The sequence below is a fragment of the Hyposmocoma kahamanoa genome, unplaced genomic scaffold (genome assembly GCF_003589595.1).
Source record: "Hyposmocoma kahamanoa isolate Upper Pololo Valley unplaced genomic scaffold, ASM358959v1 228, whole genome shotgun sequence".
In the NCBI taxonomy this organism is placed as follows: domain Eukaryota; kingdom Metazoa; phylum Arthropoda; class Insecta; order Lepidoptera; family Cosmopterigidae; genus Hyposmocoma; species Hyposmocoma kahamanoa.
The window spans coordinates 249,336-269,299 of NW_020653747.1; the positions used below are offsets into that span (position 1 = coordinate 249,336).

At 38.2% G+C, this 19,964-nt stretch overlaps 1 protein-coding gene across 5 annotated transcripts in view; it reads right to left on the reverse strand.

The window, feature by feature from the left end:
- The window catches only part of LOC113228357 (fasciclin-3), a 300,102-nt gene that overhangs the window by 195,248 nt on the left and 84,890 nt on the right, over window positions 1-19,964 (reverse strand). For all 5 annotated transcript variants that reach the window (XM_026461627.1, XM_026461628.1, XM_026461626.1 and 2 more), the window contains exon 2: window positions 17,677-17,919. In XM_026461627.1, coding sequence (XP_026317412.1) covers window positions 17,677-17,728 — 52 coding nt within the window. In that variant the 5' untranslated portion in view covers window positions 17,729-17,919. The remainder of the gene's footprint in view (window positions 1-17,676; window positions 17,920-19,964) is intronic.

A 19,964-nucleotide genomic window follows, 5' to 3' on the forward strand; every position in this document is an offset into this window, starting at 1 on the left:
TTCACCAGAACCCTTGCCCTTCAAAACCGGAACACAGAAATGCTGACATCAGGTTTTTTTATATCAAGTGACGCTTGATATAAAAAAGCCTTTTTCGTTATTAAATTCACATTTATCCCAAAATTTGCAAATGGCCCAGCTGCCCCGTCAGTCGCCATCAGGCGCTTGTCGAATTCGGATTTCGGAATTTTAAGCGCGCAGGTTGCGCCACACACCTCATTCCCTAAAATCTATGCTCGCGTCGAAATGCCTTAAATCCAGAAAGAACAACTCGAATAACGGCCGAAGACGAAAACAATAATTCTTCGCCGTGTAAACCCGTTAACCGTTAGACATTGCGTTGCAAATAAACTGATTGGTCAAGCAAGTTAATTGACTTATGACCGTGGCATTGCAACTCACTTGAGTGAGTTAAGATGGGTGAATGAATAATTACTGTTAACGAAAATCATCTCCAATACTTAAAGCATTGACACATCTCCTTTTGCACAGGAGAATAAATAGAACATGTTTTTTTTAATAATAATCTCAATACAGACTACTAAAAAAAACTTCATTCAAGATTCATTCCCTAGTTTACCACCCTTAGAGGGAAAATACTTTCATTTTCAAATTTTAATGAGGCCACAAAATCGGTTCACGATTCGGAGTTATCGTGTAACGTACAAAAAAATCGATCGAATTGAGAACCTTCTCCTTTTTTTGAAGGCGGTTAAACAGTAAGAATAGACGCAGAGACGTAGGCTTGGATTCCACATTTATATGGCGAAGGGCTTTGGAGTGGTATATTGCTTGCCTGCAGACTTGTTCCCCGAACGCTGTAACTTGGGCATTTGTAAGGCGAGAGTGAACACGCGTTATTTTATTTTATTTTAACTTATTGGTAGACCAACGGCTTTCTAACAGAATAAAAAACAGAAATAATAATGGAGAGCCTATTATAGATCCTCACCGATACACACACATTAAGTTAATGATCATTAAAATATAACTATACAATTACTAACTTATACTATATACATTTTCGCAACCGTTAGTAATTACCAACTCGCCAAAAAACAAATAACTGAGAAGACGCTTCACCGATGCAACACTAGTGCTAAAAAGGTCAATATCAACCTGCTTGGCCAAACCATTGAAGCTGTTACTCGCACGTAAGAGATATGCATTCCGCCGAAAATTCGAAGAGGCCATAGGTACGCACAAAAGTGAATTAAACCTAAGGGACTTTGTAGGGGCTCTAAGAGAAATCTTGGACACGAGATCCGGTGAGTCCACGGCACCAGAAGCAATTTTTCGCAAAAATACTAGGTCTGCTATCTGTCGTCGAACCTCTAGTGGCAAAAGACGATGTTTCTTATACATATCAAGGAACCGGTTTAACTCGAAAACATAAAAACTTAATAAATCTTTTTTGTACAATTTACACAATTAGGCGTGCATGCTCGTAAATAGGGATAAGTTAGAGTATCAAAGTATTTAAAAAAAACTTTTTCCATAGAAGGTCGTATTTGTATACATTTGCAAAGATGAATATTTTTAATTTGTGGTTTAGTAGTGTGCTATGGTATGGCGGGCTGGTCTCCGCAACTCGATGTCCAGTCGCCTATTTTGCATGTGTTTAGTAGTATACAATGCACGTAAAAATACGAGGAGAAAGCCATGGGAAATAGCCAGTTTATATACATATAACTAATCTCAGTACAGAATACTAAAAAAACCGACCTCAAAAATCATTCATCCACTAGTTTGCCACCCTTAGAGGTGGAATATTGTGTAAACACAGGGTGACGGGCGCAGTGGCAGTGCTCCTCAGATCTTTGCTCTTTAAAGCTCTGAGTGGCACTGCAACTGTTATGGACAGACGTGTAGCTTACCATCAGGCGCACGACTTGTTCGTCCCGTCACTTGATATTATAAAAAAAACCTCTTTCCAACAAAAACAGAATTATCAAAATCGGTTTACAAATCGGAGTTATAACGTAACATACAAACAAAAAAAAAACGGTCGAATTGAGCACCTACTCCTTTTTTGAAGTCAGTTATAAAAGGAAATCAGCACAGTCGAGTTTCATTTCCTATGTGAAACAATTGTGAAAACCTAAGATATGAAATATTCATGATAAGTTTGACTTTACCTACCAGTTCGTCTCTGACTGTATACCCAAGTCGAAGAGTGACTCAAGCCTCATTCAACGGTAGTAATAAATGTTTCTCCATTTAATAGCTTTCTTTATACAGAGTCCGGGCGTATTCATAGCCTGCGGCTAGTAAACAGTCTGACACATAGCTGTGGCCATATTGTTATTGAACCATCAACACAGTCACAGTAATATCTGGATGGCATCACACACACTACGTATTCTGAAAATTACACCAAATGACGGGACGAACAGATCGTGCGCCTGGTGGTAAGCGATACGCCTATCAATAACAGTTGCAGTGCCACTCAGAGCTTTAAATTGCAAAGATTGTACTGCCTCTGCGCCCGTCATCCTGAGACATAAGTTGACAAGTCCCATGCGCCTATAATTTCACCAACACCCTTTCAAAACCGGAACACAGCAATGCTGACATCACTGCTTGGCGGCAGAAATAGGTAAGGTGGCAGTACTTCCCTGGACTAACTCTTTCACAAGGAGCTCTACAGCTACTTTATTATGTTTATAATTCAAACAATAATAACTTAAAAAACCCCACCTCAAAACTTTGCCTCGCCTCTGTCGCTGTATTCGATACAGTGGCTTCCTCAACTATAACTAAAATGCATACGCAAATCTTCGAAGTTCGTCTGAGTCCAAATGCAAGGTAGCTGTTACTCTCATTTGTCATCCATTTCCATGGCTGGTTCAGATCAGATGACCTACATGTCATTTTATTTTCATTTAAATTTCATCTATGTGGCAAGTTTTATTGAAATCGGTTAAGGGAAGGTTGGTGAACTTCCGGTTGCCACATTAAATATTGTAGTGTATAGTTGCTGGAAAAGGCCGGTGTAACCAATTTCCAGCAAATGTATATGCATTTACAAAAGTATGTAATTTAGAAATAAAAGTCATAGGTACACATACCGCCACAGGGATTCGAACTGTGGAACTCTCAAACGAGAAGCAACTCGCTGCCTTTCAAGGATAATGACTCAATGTACAGTAGTTCCTTTTTTGACTTATTAGACAGATTTGTTCCGAAAATACTAAATATGATTAGGAATGGAACATCAGCCTTTCATTGGTTAAAATAATCACATGACAATGTTGGGATGGTCTACGATATTTCAATTTTGCACGTGCAAGGTTTTTCCAAACCATCTTCGTGAGGAATTAGATGATTTTGAGATAGGCCGCCATTCTAGCCATCGAACTGTTCTGTCACCGATCTGATTTGTTTTGCTTTAATTGCATTTCCTATTCAATAAAAAAAAATTGTGTCTATCGGGTCTCGAACCTACGATATCAGAACATTTAACCGCTGAACCGCAACAATGACGCAGATAAAAACTAATTTAGTGTAAACACTGCAACAGATTACAAAAACGCGAACTAACAAGCGTCCAAAGCCAATAAAAGTAGGTCGATAAAAAACCTTTATTGACTTGAATACCAGCGTTTTAGTAGGTATAATAATAGCTGAAGGCAGTTAAGTTAATCGATAGCTGAGTCAGTTAATGAATCAGACTCCGAGTCAGTAACATCTGAGTCACTCAATGCAGGCATAAGTTTTCTACGTTATTACAAATTCCTTTACGACTCTTGGATAACGAGATGCAATCATTGTATGACGCATATGACTTATGATACGTGATGGACATAACATTAATACGAGGAATAAAAATTAGGTAGCTGGTCTTGACAGTCGTATATTTACAAAGCCATTTGAGGGGTAAAATATATAAGCTTCTATAATAAGATAACAAGTCGTGTGCTTGATGGTAAGCTACACGCCTGTCCATAACAGTTGCAGTGCCACTCAGAGCTTTAAATCGCAAAGATCTGAGAGACACTGCCACTGCGCCCGTCACCCTGAGACATAAGTTAACAAGTTCCATGTGCTTGTAATTTTCTCAGCACCCTTATCCTTCTAAACCGGAATACAGTAATGCTTACATTAGTGCTTGGCGGCAGAAATAGGCAAGTCGCACTCATCGCATCCCTGGATGAATTCTTTCACAAGATGTACAGGTTGATATACAAAATTTGCCATTGATGAGATCTGGGCAACAATTAACATTTCGTTGTTGTTTCGTTGAATTATTGCTCTAATTTATGTTGTAATCAAGTAAAATGTAGCTTATCACATATTTTTCTTTCGTTTTGAACGAGAACAAGTCTCTGAGACCCTACACTAAAAGAGCTCATGATCTTTAAACAGCTACGAACATGTTTATCAAACACGGCGGTAGTACGCGGTCAGTCTATCCATTTGGGAGGTAGACATGTACACAGGACAAAGGCGTCCACGAGAGGTCTCACTTTATTAGAATAGAGCATAATTATTTATTTCAGGCATAGATCCATATAATTTGTTAGTAACATTTTCACTAAGAATAGATTAGTATCCGGAACACAACGACACAACATAATATTTATTTAATATATACAAAAACAGATTTGATTTGCCCAACCCTGTACTTCAAAATTGGACAGTTCCATATACTACATAACTTTTGTTTATAGTGCCCCTCCGTATCAACCTCTTGATTATACGAGAAGGGCACTATGGTCCCCGTGCGAGCTCGCATAGGGACCATTTAAGTCAGGTCCTAACCCCGGATCAGCACGTTTGCACGTACTTCATCTGGTCCTCTGTAAAGCTAGTGCTTTAGGTGCTTTACCCTCCTATTTTCCGATAGGTACCGGAACTATTGGCGCGCTTCACTTCCCGCCACTGCTAAGTTGACTAAGTCCACTATCAAATCTCCTCATTGGTGGCGGAGCTGTAAGGCACGCTCACTTCCCGACGCCGAATTAACGGCGTCTCTCCAGTTTCTAAATACCTACGCGGCCGGAGGAACCGGAGGATGTCTAGCTTTTAAAATTGGACAATCAAATCTGCCTGCAACCATTTTTAGGACGCTGATGTGGCTACTTCTGATACTAATCGCTTGGAAGCTGGCTAATTGCGCCTCTGCGAACATGTCTGATGCACTGTACCATCTTGGTAGTCCCAACAGCATTCTGAAAGCGTTGTTATATTGCACGCGAAGGCGTTGTAACGTCGTTTGATATACTTAACCCACCGGTCGCTCGAATAAAATGATTGGCTGTAAGCTTCGAATAAAGAAATTTTAGCATCGATGGAGCATCTCGCCGACCTGCGGGCCAGCATATTGCATCTCACTGACAACGCCCTACGCTCCCTTTCTCTAATCTTAGGCATCACTGAAGTTTTGGGTAAATTTACACTACCCATTTCAATGTCTCCGATCTTTAACCAGCTGACTCGGATAGTAAAAATAAATAAACTTTCAGTCTAATAATTTGATTCTCTGTCGCCACATCGTTTTACTCAACAAGAGAAAAAACAAGCAAAGGAACAAAATTAAACGCAGGAAATAAAACGTCGGAAAAATGTTCAGAAACAATTTGCAAGGAACAGAAACGGATGAGAAAAAGTGCGGACGTGGATTCTAGGAAGGGACAGGGGAAATACCATTGCGTACCGGGGTTTGTGTCCATTCGTATAAACGACACGATATTACGAAACAGGGAAAAGGAAAAACAAACCGATTAGCTTTCCTCTACCTCAAAGGCTGTTTGGAAGAGATCGCCCTTAGCGATAAGGCCGCCTTTGTTCATGTGTGTGAGCAATAAAATGTATATCTATTTATACCGAGAAGACACCATCACTTTCAACTCTTTGTTTATGGTATCACGGGATGGGACGAACAAGTCGTGCGCTTGGTGATAAGCGACACGCCTCTCCACAACAGTTGCAGTGCCACTCAGAGCTTTATATCATAAAGATCTGAAGGGTGTCGCCACTGAGCCCGTCATTCTGAGGCATAAGTACCATGTACTTGTAATTTCACCATACTTTATTATTAACACAAAAATTGGAGTGCATGCGCCATCTTCGACATTTTTCATCATTCTGATGATAGGGAGAAGAAATGCGTATCTACTTATCTTATTTCATAAAAAAACACTATGATTAAGATTGCTTTGGCTAGACTTAGTGAAAGAAAATTAAATTCCCAAACTTGAAGACCGCTGCCGCGCATCTGACGTGAATGGTAACATAGCGAATGTTCCAATCACCAAAAGACGTACCGTGCGCAACAATGCGCTCACGCAGAAGAAAGCGTCCACCCGAGGTCGGACTTCGGCAACACAACAAAATATGGCGTTTGGAAACACTCAGCTGAGATATTTGTATCGTTGTATGTCGACATCCAAGAATTGCTCTAACTATTTACACAATTGCATCGAATTTAAAAGAAATAGTTACGATTTGGGCAATCTAAGTAGGTAACAAAATACCAAATATCGCTAATGTTATTTTACGTTCGTGAGGATGTTGTTACTGTAACTGCTGAACCAATTCACATGTAAATCATTTGTTTCGTGTAGTCCGTATTATTTTTATGACTCTCATGTGTAAGACGCATTTTTGACATATGATCACATAAGGCTTTGTTTAACACCGAGTGTATGAAGTTTCTCGTGGAAAAAAAAGAACCGGAGACACAACAGCTGGCAACTGACAACGTTTATAAATTCATTATGAAAGAAGATATCCATAATATTAACCTTAGAGCTAAGTTCAAGCATGGTACCCACGATTCTTTTATTTGACCTTTGTACGTTTTTACAATAAGATTCCGGAGCATACACGTATATTAAGATTGAAACTTACATTAAAAGTATTATAGTTGAAAAGTCATATAACAAAATTGAAGACTACGTGTTAGAAAAAGATGTATGGACAGATACGGCTCTAGATTCCACAGAAATTTGATTCAAAGTGTATTAAGTTTATTTGAAAAAAGCAATCCCTAGAGTTTCTTGCTCGTTCTTCCTAGGGAAGATAACACAGTGAACGAGCAGTAGCTCAAAAGTGATGTTTTCAAGTGTAAATTTATTTTACCTACGGAATAAACGATTCTTTGACATTGACTTTGTATAAGTACAACCATATAAACGTGGAACTAAGCGGTATATCACCTATCTATTGGGGCTGTGGGGGGTTTAAATGCGCACAGGTGAAGGTAAAAAGGGGCACGACACACCAAACTTTGTAATGCTGGTTCACGCCACACGCAGGTGACAAGCGCTAAGTATTTTCTATATACACATTCAACTCAAAATACACATATTAAACCCCATGAATATAAAAAGCTATTTTAGCTTAATTAGAAACTAATATTCAAAATATTTTACATACAATAAGTATATACATTAGAAAACTATGGTTATGGAAGAGCGGAATCTCCTATCACAGGCATTGCTATGCTTAAAAGGAGACTCCTGATACTAATATTGTAAAATGTTAACAGTTAAAGAAAATAAACTATTATTATTATTATTTTAAAATACAAAAAAATAATAATATAACATGACCGGCGCGTGTTGCCACTTGGTTTTTAGGATGTTTGATCGCCTACTTTTTTTTATAATATTAAGTGACGGGAAGAACAAGACGTGCGCCTGATGATAATATTAATAATAACGCACACACTCAACATAGCCCCGCACTAGGGAAACCCTGAGTCGCGGGTGCCATGGACAGACAGACAACCACAAATTACATTATCATGGTAGCCGTTCGGCCACGGAGGCAGTTAAGCAGGTAAGCGATAAGCCTATCCATAACAATTGCAGTGTCATACAGAGCTTTAAATCGCAAAGATCTGAGGGGCACTGCCACTGCGCCCGACACCGTAAGTTGACAATTTTGCCAAGCTGTGCCTGTAAGTTCACCAGCACCCTTACCCTTCGGAACTTGGCGGCAGAAATAGACAAGATGGCAGTACTTCCCTGGACGAAATCTTTAACAACAAGCTTTAACCACTAAAGTGTTCAGTCAAGATGGCCAGTATTCAATTATATATTCATATACATTCAAGTATATTCTAATCTCAATTAAACAGTATACGTTATTAACTCACTGCGCGCCAATTCACACGTTACGGCTTGTCGGTGTCGCGTTACATCCTGTCCGTTACGTTCCCGGAATAGTCGGTCAGTAGTGTCATGCCACGGCCAACAGCCGCAAGTGCGGTGATTGCGCTTCTAGGAAATTGCTGAAGAGTTTGCAGTGAAAAGGTTATTAGGAATTGGCGGCTCTCATTTCTTTCGATGACGCGCCGTTAGTAGAGTAGTAAAAATATGCCTCAAAGTTCGTAGAGAATTACATCTATTCACCAAATTTTATTGAAATCGGTTAAAGGCAAGTGCACCACACTGCATTCGTCTCCTAGTTTGCCACCCTTAGAGATGGAATATTTTCGTTAAAGGACTTGTACCGAATTAGTATGGAGCTTGGTACTTTATTCCCAGAAAAACTTAACCAGCCTCAATTTCTTTGCTGGATATAAGCTTCAAATAAAGAGCTTAATAATAAAAAAAATATTGTGACCTTTTTATTTATTTAAAACAAAAGTGTGTTAGATATGTTAAATTAATTCCAGCAACGCTGCGATACTAAAAAAAGTCCAAAAAGCAGCAACACTTAAACGCTGAAATATTCAAAACCATAATTGCAATTGGCTAAATAAATTGCAACAAGAATGATTTTGACTAATTTATACTTTTCTTGTTGTTATTATTATTATCAAATTATGATCCTCGTTGTCCGAAATAAAAGAATTTTAATTTTTTTAGTTTTAATTTGACATCTGATGTATCAATATTTTTTATGGCATTGGCCACTGGCTAAATAGTCAAAAAATTACATAAAAATCCGTTCCGTTTCGTGGGATTGCGTTCCGTTTTACTTTACATAGTTTTAAAAATCCCTAACGATTTTCTGGAAAATGCAGGTCAAAAATAATTTGTTTTTAATTCCGGCTTTCTAGATTTTGAGAGCACTTTACAAAAAACCAACTAATAGCCTCATTAAATTTTCCATTTATTTTAGTACCACCAAAGGAACAACTCCTTTAAATGGCACTACTAGTGAGGGACCCTCTTTCCAACAAAAAAGAATCATCGAAATCGGTTCACAAATACCGGAGCAATCGCGTGACATACATTAAAAAAAACATTCAGACGAACTGAGAACTCCTCCTCTTTTGAAATCAGTTAAAAATAATAACTGCATTACTGACAACAAAGAAGTCGAAAAACATAATATCGCTTGTTTATAAATAACAAAAAATAACCTAAACGTTAAAAATTACTCCAAACATGTATTTAAAGACACATGTGGTGTATTGCGCTCCCTCTCTTGAGGTAGGACCTAGTGTAAATAAACCGAAAATAAACCAAAATAAACCATTATGCGCGGGCACATCCCAGCCGGTTACTGACCTGTTGCTTTAGTACATCTTAACTGGTTGATTGTCAGTATCAAACTCAAACTCATAATGTATTTATTAACCGACTTCAAAACAAGGAGGCAATTCTTATTAATATTCGTAACACGTTGTTTGAAGTAATCAAGAGAATCATCGAATAGATACAGAGTATGATTAACCTATAATATTCTATAATCAAAATCATGCAACTTATTCGAACCTCGTCCAACAAAAAGTACAAGTCGTCCATTGCTCTAATAAGGGCCTGAATGAAGTCATGTTTCATACGAGTCGTGTCCTGAAAATACATAAACAAACAAAAGATTGTTTGTTGTATTAATACAACCCGCGCCGCCCCGCCTTCGGCTACGTTACTACGTAAACAGATTTCCGTTTACCTTTCTTTAGAATTCTGTAGGATTTTATTTAAGAAAAAGTATGGTGATAGCTTCTTTAGATAAATTATGACAAGAATTTTTTTTAATGAATTTTCCTAATTCAAGTGTAATTATATGCATAGGAAACTCCTCGTTTTTGAACATTTCGTAGATTCTTTTTTGTTGAAATGGGTACGCTCATTAGTGGTGGATCCATTCAAATTCGAAGAAGGTATTACACCTTTAAGGGTGGCAAATTAGGGGATGAAACCAGTTTATTAAATATCTTACCGTTACTACACACTTACCGGTAATCGATTTCAATAAAACTTGACAAATGGATGTAATTGACTAACTTTTCAGGTTGGCTTTTTTATCAAGTTATAATTATTTAGCATGTAAATCGTATATTTGTATATTTGTTAAAAACCTCACTTCACCCGATTGAAATCGGTTCACAAACGTCGAAGTCGCGTAACATACACACAGACAAAAAAACAGACGAATTAAGAACCTCCTTTGTTAAAATCGGCTAATAAGAGTATATAATACCGTGACAGCTTCGTTAGATAAATTATGATAAGAATTTGCACTTGCACGTAAATAGTGTAATTGCATACAGGATAACTTGACTATAACGATACCAATAAAAGCCTCGGGTCTTTATTCTTCTCATTACAGTCATGGTCGGTAATGAGAAGAATAAACTTTCGAGGGTTTTATTTGCGTTGGTATGCCTATAAATAACGCACACACACACACACACATACACTCATAGCCCCGCACTATTGTCTATGTGTGTGTCCATGGCACCCGCGACACAGGGTTTCCCTAGTGCGGGGCTATGTTGACTGTGAGCGTTATTATATTATTACTATGGAAAACCAGTACAACCACAAATTACACCCAAACTCACGAGAGAAATAAATGTAGGCCATACAATTATTTCTCCCGGCCCGGGGATCGAACCCGGGACCTCTGCGTTGCAGTCCAGTATGGTAACCGTTCGGCCACGGAGGCAGTTATTATTTTTTGAGGCATCACAGTCAAGTTAGCCTGCAATCATACTATTCACGTGCAAGTGAGATGAAAAGGTATTTTTGAATTTGCATTATACTCTACAAAGTCGGTTAAACTAACTTGGAAAAGTAATCGGATTATCCCTCAACGGAACCTTCCGTTTAACACTCAACTCGTAATTATCCTAAACAAATGTTTATTGTTAATCGTAGCAGCACACACGTCTCAGTCAGCGCGCAGGGTAAACAAAACGCACCGTGTGCTGTGCTCAAAACGCATAACGCACGACGGTGTCGTAAACCGCGTGTTTGTCGGGCTAATTGTGCATTGAATATTAATTACACACAGCGGTAATAACCTGGAGAGGAAGACACTAGTCTTGCATGCATGTGGGTTCAAGTTCGATTATCAAATGACACTTTTTTAACCGACTTCAAAAAGGAGGAGGTTCTCAATTCTGTATTTTTTTGGTATGTACAGGGTCCGTCCCAAAAGTATCGAACATTTTTTTTGGGAGTGTTGCCGAACGGCGGGAAGCGCTCCGCTTGGCAACAGAAAGTGGTGGGGGGATCTAGCCGATACAGCGCGACCGGTCCCAGTTGGCTCCGAGCACCTGGAGCGGCAGGACGTGCGTTCGCGTAGAGCTCTAAACGACACCTCGTCGAAGTTTTTAAAAGTAGCGCGATGACGGATCCGTTAGAACAGAGGTACGCAGTGAAATTTTGTGTTCTACTCGGCAAAAATACTGTGGAAACCAACGAGATGATTAAACAGGCCTTCAAGGACAAAGCCTTGTCCGAATCCTCGGTCAGGAAGTGGCACAAGATGTTCCGTGACGGAAGGGAAGAGGTGACCGACGAAGCCCGCTGGTCCCGCAGCCTCCCTACAGTCCTGACGTCGCCCCGGCAGACTTCTTCTTGTTTCCCAGCATCAAGTCGAAGCTCAAAGGCAAGCATTGGGGCACAATTAAGGACATCCAAGAAGCTACGACGAGGGCGCTGAAGGACCTACCCGTTGACGTCTTCCAGGGGGCCTTCCGGGCATGGAAAACTCGCCTACAAAAGTGCATCGATGCTGAAGGGTGTTATTTTGAAGAGTACTAATGTATGGTACCGATAAGTTCAATAAAAGTATTTTTCCTGAAAAATGTTCGATACTTTTGGGACGGACCAGATATGTTACGCTGTTACTCATTTGTGAACAGATTTTGATGATTCTTTTTTTGTTGGAAAGAATGTAAATATTCCTCCTCTAAGGGTGGCAAACTAGGGGATGAATCCATTTTCGCGCACTTTCCGAGTCTGCAAATAGATGTACTCCACGAACTTTTGAGGTCGGTTTTTTTCTTCTAAAAAAGTTATTATGAAACCCAGTGACCCAGAAAAGTTTATTTTCGAAAATGATCCTACCGGAAATCGAAACCTCCTCAACGAACGCCCACAGTGCAAACCGTTGGATCACTGAAGTCGTCAATTTAAATATTATTTTATTATTTTTAGGAACATTCACAAAGTAATTACTAATTATATTTATTCATATAGATGAGTATTGAAATACCATTAACGGTAAGAAAAGGACGTGATCTGTGTGTTCATTACGTATGTATTAACATATTCCCACACTTAGAAAAGAACATAAAGTGCGTAACAAAGTCAAGGAGAGATATAAAAACACATTAGTAAGACAGTGAAATAAAAACAAATACAAAAAGAACAAAAAATTAATAATATACAAAGTAAGAAGTATCACTACTCTCATAATTTATTTCATCGTCAAAACAACATCGACATGAAGCCTGCACGCCGAGAAAGGTTCAAAAAATTCTGTTATACCAAAATCATATTGAATCAGCGTGATCGACTAAGTTCTAGAAATTTTTCAAAATGCCAACTTTTTGTAATTCACAAAGCAACACAAGAGCAAAACATGGGTTTGGGTTTGTTTCACAATTAAATTAAATTAACTGAGGAATTGAACCTGCTGTCAATGAAGTGCTTACAGTGTGGTGACCGCCAAACTGTGCCGTTGACCGCGCAGGCACCGTGACCGGCGGTGATGGGCGGTGGTCACACCGAGGTGGTCACCGACTGGTGGTCACTGTCCGATAAATTACATCCTAGTAATTTATCATAATGTTTCAAGTTTGATTTCAGTTGTATTATAACCTCTATTATAATTAAAAAGAATCGAAAAGCATTGCTCTATTCTTGGCCCCTTTTAAGAGACTTCAAAAAACGAGGAGGTACTCAATTCGACTGTATTTTTTTATGTGTGTGTGTGTGTGTGTGTGTGTGTGTTACGCGATTACGACGACATCTCTGAATCGATTTCGATGATTCTTAGTAGTGGACCAGTTCAAATTTGAAGAAAATATTCCACCTCTAAGAGCGACAAATTAGGGGATGAATACGATTTATTGGATGTCACCCACTTTCCGTTAACCAATTTGGAAAGTCTGGCTAATAGACGTAATTCCACAAACTTGATAATCGAAGTGAATGTTTTCTGTGTTAGATCATAATTGAAAAATCGCTATTTTGTAAAACACTAGCTATAGTACCCGCGACTTCGTCTGCATAGAAGAAGTAGTTCGAGTAGCCTAACTGTACTATACTAATTTTCATAGTATTATTGGTTCAGAGGCCGGGAAGTAAGGGATTGGTGGACGATTATGAGTTACAAGGCCGAGCACAGGTGAGGCCTTGTATTAATACGAGTCAAGGCAATCTCCGTTCCCGCCGAGGCTTATATAGTGATTTTCTCAAACAATATGAGGAAATAATAGAAAGCTAAAGAGAAGAAGGTGTATAACAGAAAAATAAAAATAATGTTAATTAAAATTAACAGTAATATTTGACAGAAGTATTTGCTATATATAGCACTTACTTAACTTATTTTCGGGACGAACATAGAAAAAAGACCAAAAAACAGAAAAGAATCCCATTTTAGTTTATTTCACCCATTCAACTACCTGATGTCACCCACCGCCTTTTTAAAAAAATACTGGTAAATTACTATAAAATTACGACCACTGGCCAATGGGCTGTATGAGTTTTTTTTGCCTGTTTACATAGTCCATTATTAGTAGATAGATTTAAAAGTTTGGAAAAGTGGACAGTAATGGATTTTTATACTTACTTTGCGGCCCTTGGCCGGGAAGACTAGGTCGCACGGTCCATAAATAACAAACTTTCCGTGTTTGTTTTTTGAAAGTAATGCAATCACTTCTACTTTGAGAAAAAAATATTGTTGCGAGGAAAAGTAGCCTACGTCCTTCTCCTAGGTCCCATCTATCGCTGTACCAAAATTCATCAATTGGTTCAGTGGTTTAGGCGTGAAAACTTAATACACATAGTAACTTTCGCATTTATAATATTAGTTTGGATTCCGCATGTACACTACAGGTTATTGAATACCGGAAGATAGGAAGAGAAAACGAAAACGGCGAAGATGCGGACACAAAAATTAGACGAGTTCTGAGTACGGCCAGGATATGCCGATTACAGGGAAGAATGGAAGGGAAGGGGGAGGCTGTTGCTCAGCTGTGGAACAGTGCAGGCTATTAACAAAAGTATTCAAGAGGAAGACAGTTACAACGAATTTTAATAATTTAAGGTAGTTCAGTCGGCGGTATTAAAATCATTATTTCCGGGAAAATCTTGACATCGCGATGAAGAAATCTCACCAAATTAGTCAACGCCATCTAGTGGCTTGGTATGTAACTAGTTTTTGTTCTTTTGGTGCATATTGTAACAGGTGAGTTTAAAATAAATTGATGACCAAAACTGGTTGCAGAACGTGAGGCGTCCTGCATCATCAGCGTCGCGGACCGTAGATGGGTAAGACTGCCGCAGGACCAAGGTGGGTGAAGCTAGGCTGTAGATGATGACAAGTATTACGCGTAATAACCCATATACTTTAGACACAATTGCTAGCAGTAGAGCTCCTTATGAAAGAGTTCGTCCAGGGATGTATTGCCTTACTATTTCTGCCGCCAAGCAGTAATGCGTATGATTTGGAAGGGTAACGGTGGTCCACTTCTGTCTCAGAGTGACAAGCATAGCGACACTACTACTCGGATTTTTGCGGTTTCAAGCGTCATTTGACAGCATAAAAAAGTGCGCTCAGCATTCGCCTCTTCTTTTCGGTACTTTTCAACAAACTACAAACTTCTTCTAAATAAACGCGCCTTTGTTAATCTTATTAAAATAAATTTTGTTATCTGTGGCTCGTGGCGACAAACGTAGATATAAAGGTGCTAGACGGATCTACGCTGGAAAAAAAAACTAAAACGAACATTAACGTCAAAAGTAGTCAACGCTTCTTCTTTTATTTTAGAACTATATTGACTTTGAATAGTATGCTGCCACAGATAGTGGGAGTGTTGAGATCTGCCCTAAAGCAGGTGTCTAAGAAAATTATATAGACTGTGTTGTAGCATCCACTGAACCCCACATTTACAGGTATTGTCTGATCTCTCTCGCTTGTCAGATTTTATCAGATTAGACGATATCTGAGTTACCTGATAAGTCTGTCCATTGCTTTCTGCAAAATAAAAGACGTGTTGCTTGTACGTAGTTTAATGCCAGTCAAAACTGTTTACGATCACCCTCATAATACAATATTAAAAGTATTCCGAAACTTCACACATAACACATTTACCCTACATTACAACTATACTAAATACAATAAGGACTTAACGTCCACACCCTTATTGCAAAAACACCTATTTAAAAAATCATTTTAATGAACGACACTATAGAGGATAGTTTGCGACGTATATACTTATACAACTAAAACCATTCATCAAAACCAAAACGCACAATAGGCTTCCGTGTTCTTGTAACACTACCAAATTGGTCTAGGTTCTCGGTCACACTGGGCACAGGGGCATATCAGCTATAATGTATAAATATTTAAATAATAAGTTGTTGTTGTTTTGGTAGAATTCGTAAAGTTATTTGAAAGCTACAATACCTTTCTGAATCATTAATTAAACATAAAGAGTATATTTGTTCAAATGATTGCGTATGTTTGTTTTTTTTTTAATTCCCTGTTGAAATTAGACGTTTTTTAATTTATTAATATTAAAATTAATACATCAAAAGTAAATTCAATCAATCAATCAATTTATTTATTTGTCTGAATAAGGTACATATCTAATATAAATTATATTAGATATAATTTATTGATGACTTTACCATGTCGGCCAACCGTGATCCTGGGACTTATAAAGTTGGTTTGTATGAAAAAATATCATATTATTATATACGCGATATAGATCCGGAAAATTATTTTTATTTCCAATGGGTAACCATGACACATTTACAAACTTAGGTCACCGCTCATATATCAACCAATATGCATTCCACTAATGGGCGTGGACGTCAATCTAAATCAGGACACTTCCAGTGGGGCACTATATCACTATTTAGAATCCACGAGAAGCGTTCCCGCATTGTGACAGTGCCTGTTAGAAGTTGCGAAATGTTTTTAAATTAAACAGTCTTCATACTGTCGTTTTGCATTTGAAAGTTTGTAGTTGAAGTTTCTTGTTTTCCGAAGTAAATTATATGCTTTTAAGACTTTCATGGTTACGTACTAAATGATTAATTACCACTTAGTACATTCACTTCTATGACTTCTTATGATTTTCCCGATTGCTTGTTTTTTAACGGTAGACAGGAGATTTTTTTTTATAATATTAAGTGACGGACAAGTCGTGCGCTTGACGGTAAGCTTTACGCCTATCCATACCAGCTGCAGTGCCACTCAGAGCCTTAAATCGCACAGTTATGAGGTGCACTGCCACTGCGCCCATCACCCTGAGACATAAGTTGACAAGTCCCATGTGCCTGTAATTTCACTAGCATCCTCAATCTGTAAAACCGCAACACAGTAATGCTGACATTACTGCGTGGCGGCAGAAATAGGTAAGGTGGCAGTACTTTCCTGGACGAACTCTTTCACAGGGATCTCTATTGCTACTAAAAGTAGCACCTTACCTTAGTAGAGTAGAAGCTTATCGATTTCTGCCGCCAAACGGTAATGTGAACATTACTGCCTTCTGTTTTGAAGAGTCAGGATTTTGATGAATTTATAGGTCCTACATGCGACTTGCTAACTTAAGTCTCAGGGTGACGGGCGCAGGGACAGTGCCTCTCAGATCTTTACGATTTAAATCTCTGAGTGGAACTGCAACTGTCATAACATGCCTGACACTGTCATGTACAGGCGTGTCACTTAAAACCAGGCGCACAACTTGTTTGTCCCGTCGCTTTATATCACAAAAAAAATGGTCTTTTATCAGGCGCCATTTCATTCTGCCATTTTGTAAGCAAAACAATTTTATGAATACCGTGATATAAAATTCTCAAATATATTTACTACCTTAATGTAATTACTAAGTTTTTACTCGAAATGTTAACTGAAAATTAAATTAAAAAAGTTTTTTATCATGACATTTATTTTTACTATCTTTTAATCTATTTCAAAGGCATCTACAATAAAAAAAACTTCCAAATATTATGGAAACTTTTTATAAAATAATAATGTCATTCATCATCAATTGTCACCATGTTTTCCTTTGCCGTAATTTATTATCTAAAAAAAAAATGTTTACGACCACCGCTTCCTTTGTTTTGGCAATTCTAAGAAAAACTAAGTATAGTGAAAATTACTCAGAGCAAAACAGTTTTGGAATGAGAAATTACAATAATAAATCTTGTTTAATTTTAACATCCTTTTGGAATTGGTTCTAAAACTAATTCGATATCTTCGCATGCCATATTGTGAACTACTTACTTAAAATAAATCACTCACCTGTTACAACAGCTAGCAAAAACAATCCAAAAAAGGCGGGAACGGCGGCCATCTTGAATCCACTTTTAAACTTCGAACACTATTTAAACTGCACACTACACACCACGCATAACTATTCGTAGAGATCGAAAAAAACGGCCACTCTCTTTTAAAAAAAACTTTATCCTTTCCAAACTGGTTTATGAACCGGACACTGTGGCTTTCTCTGTCACTCCAACGGGGAGATGTATCTTCCGTCTCGATCTGTAACAAAAAGCAACTATGTTAGATTTTCTTTTTATTATTTTTTTTAAACCAAAAGGTGTTTGGAGCGTGTTATGTAATTTTAAGGGAACAGCGGCTAAAGTATTTTAAGCTTTTTATCTAGGTTCGCCTGGAATACGACCTCTTCATTGGTTCATAACTAAGAAAAAATAAGTTTATCAGCATCGTCAACCCCTTAAACGTTCGACTACCAGACACGGGTTTCCCCTAAGAATATTTAGAGGTTAGTCTGCCACGATGACACAATGCGGGTTGGCAACTTCGCCACATTTTCGAAGGCAAAAGTTTGTCATGGGCCTCAAGGCCCACAATAAGCGCCTGTCCATAACAATTGCAGTGCCCCTCAAATCCTAAAATCGCGAAGATCTGGAGCACTGCCGCTGCGCCCGTCACCCTGTGATATAATTGACAAGTCTCATGTGCCTGTATTTTCGCAAGCACCCTTCAAAACCTGAACGCAGTAATGCTCACATTACTGCTTGGCGGCAGAAATAAGTAAGGAAGTACTTTCCTGGACGAATTCTTTCACAAGGAACTCTGCTGCGATAGAAAAAGGTTTGATCACAAATGTTTTGCTATTTAAGAGAGAGATGCTGTTGTCAAACATTGAGAAATGTACTTCAATAGTTTCGAATTTAAAGATTAATTGATATTTATTTGTGTATATAGCAACAGTTTACATATTTTACCAAAACTGGCATGCAAATTTTAAATTCTATTACATTACAAACTTTATAAGTCTGAAGCTAATCCATGTTATAAGTAAGTTATTATAATTAAGTAATAGTAAGTTATCGACATGCCACGCTGAAGTATAAATTAAAAAAATAAACAAAATAAAAATATAATAAATTCATGTCATTCAAGGGTCAAATCAAATATATTGTCTTTGACGAGCTTGATATGAAAATAAGTCTGTAAAATCTGTAAAGTTATAGGTACATGCCGCCATATTTGTAGCAGAAGAGGTCTTTGTGAAAGTGTTCGTGGAAGGAAGTGCTGCCACCTTACCTATTGCTGCCGTCAAGAGCATTACTGCGTTACGGTTTTGAAGGGAAGGGCGCTGGTGAAATTACAGGCACGTGGGATTTGTCAACTTACGTCTCAGAATAACGGGTGCAGCGGCAGTGTTCGTCAGATGTTTACGATTTAAAGCTCTGAGTGGCTCTGCAACTGCAATGAATATGAATGAAATGCCTGTATCGCGTACCACCAGGTATCTTGTTCATCCCGACAGTGAGTATCATTAAAAAAACAGGGATTCGATGTAATGTGTTTATAGAAGATCATTCAAAAATAATTACTAATTGAATTTCCTTATAAAAGAAGCAAGTTCAGCCGTGAGACGTCTGAATGATACAGACGCCAAAACGAGACGCAGCGCTCGTGATTTTTCACGTTCTAAAAGCAAAAAAGGCATCCAGAAAATGGCGGCGGATATTTTTGGCGGCAAATAAATTTAGATGAATGGCGATCTCGCGAGTGCCTTCAAATATTGTTTGCAGCATTTTTCAGTGTCAAATTAGGAGATTTTGAAAGACAACAACTAAAGAAGCTTTGCCTCAAGAGAAAATGTTCCTTGACAAAATTATTTCCGTCTAATTTTCTATGAAAAAACACGTAAAAACATCTTTAATATTACAATCACGTCATATTAAAATTTCTTTCCTACGAGTCCGCAGTCTATGCCTACCCTTTTGGAACTGCCTGCGTTGCCGTACGGTTACCGTGCTGATCTGCCGTGCAGAGGTCACGGGTTCGATTCCCTGGCCGGGAGAAATACTTGTACGGGCCTACATTTATTTCTCTCGTGAGTTTGGGTGCAATTTGTAGTTGTCTATGTAAGTGTCCATGGCACCTGCGTATGATACAGGGTTTCCCTAGTGCGGGGCTATGTTGAGTGTGTGCGTTATTAATAAGATAAAAAAAGAATACGCTGTTTTTTTTTTAAGAAGATGTTTATTATTCATTTAACTCCATTAAAAGTTATTCACTAAAAAGTACAACGTAAAATTGAGTACCTA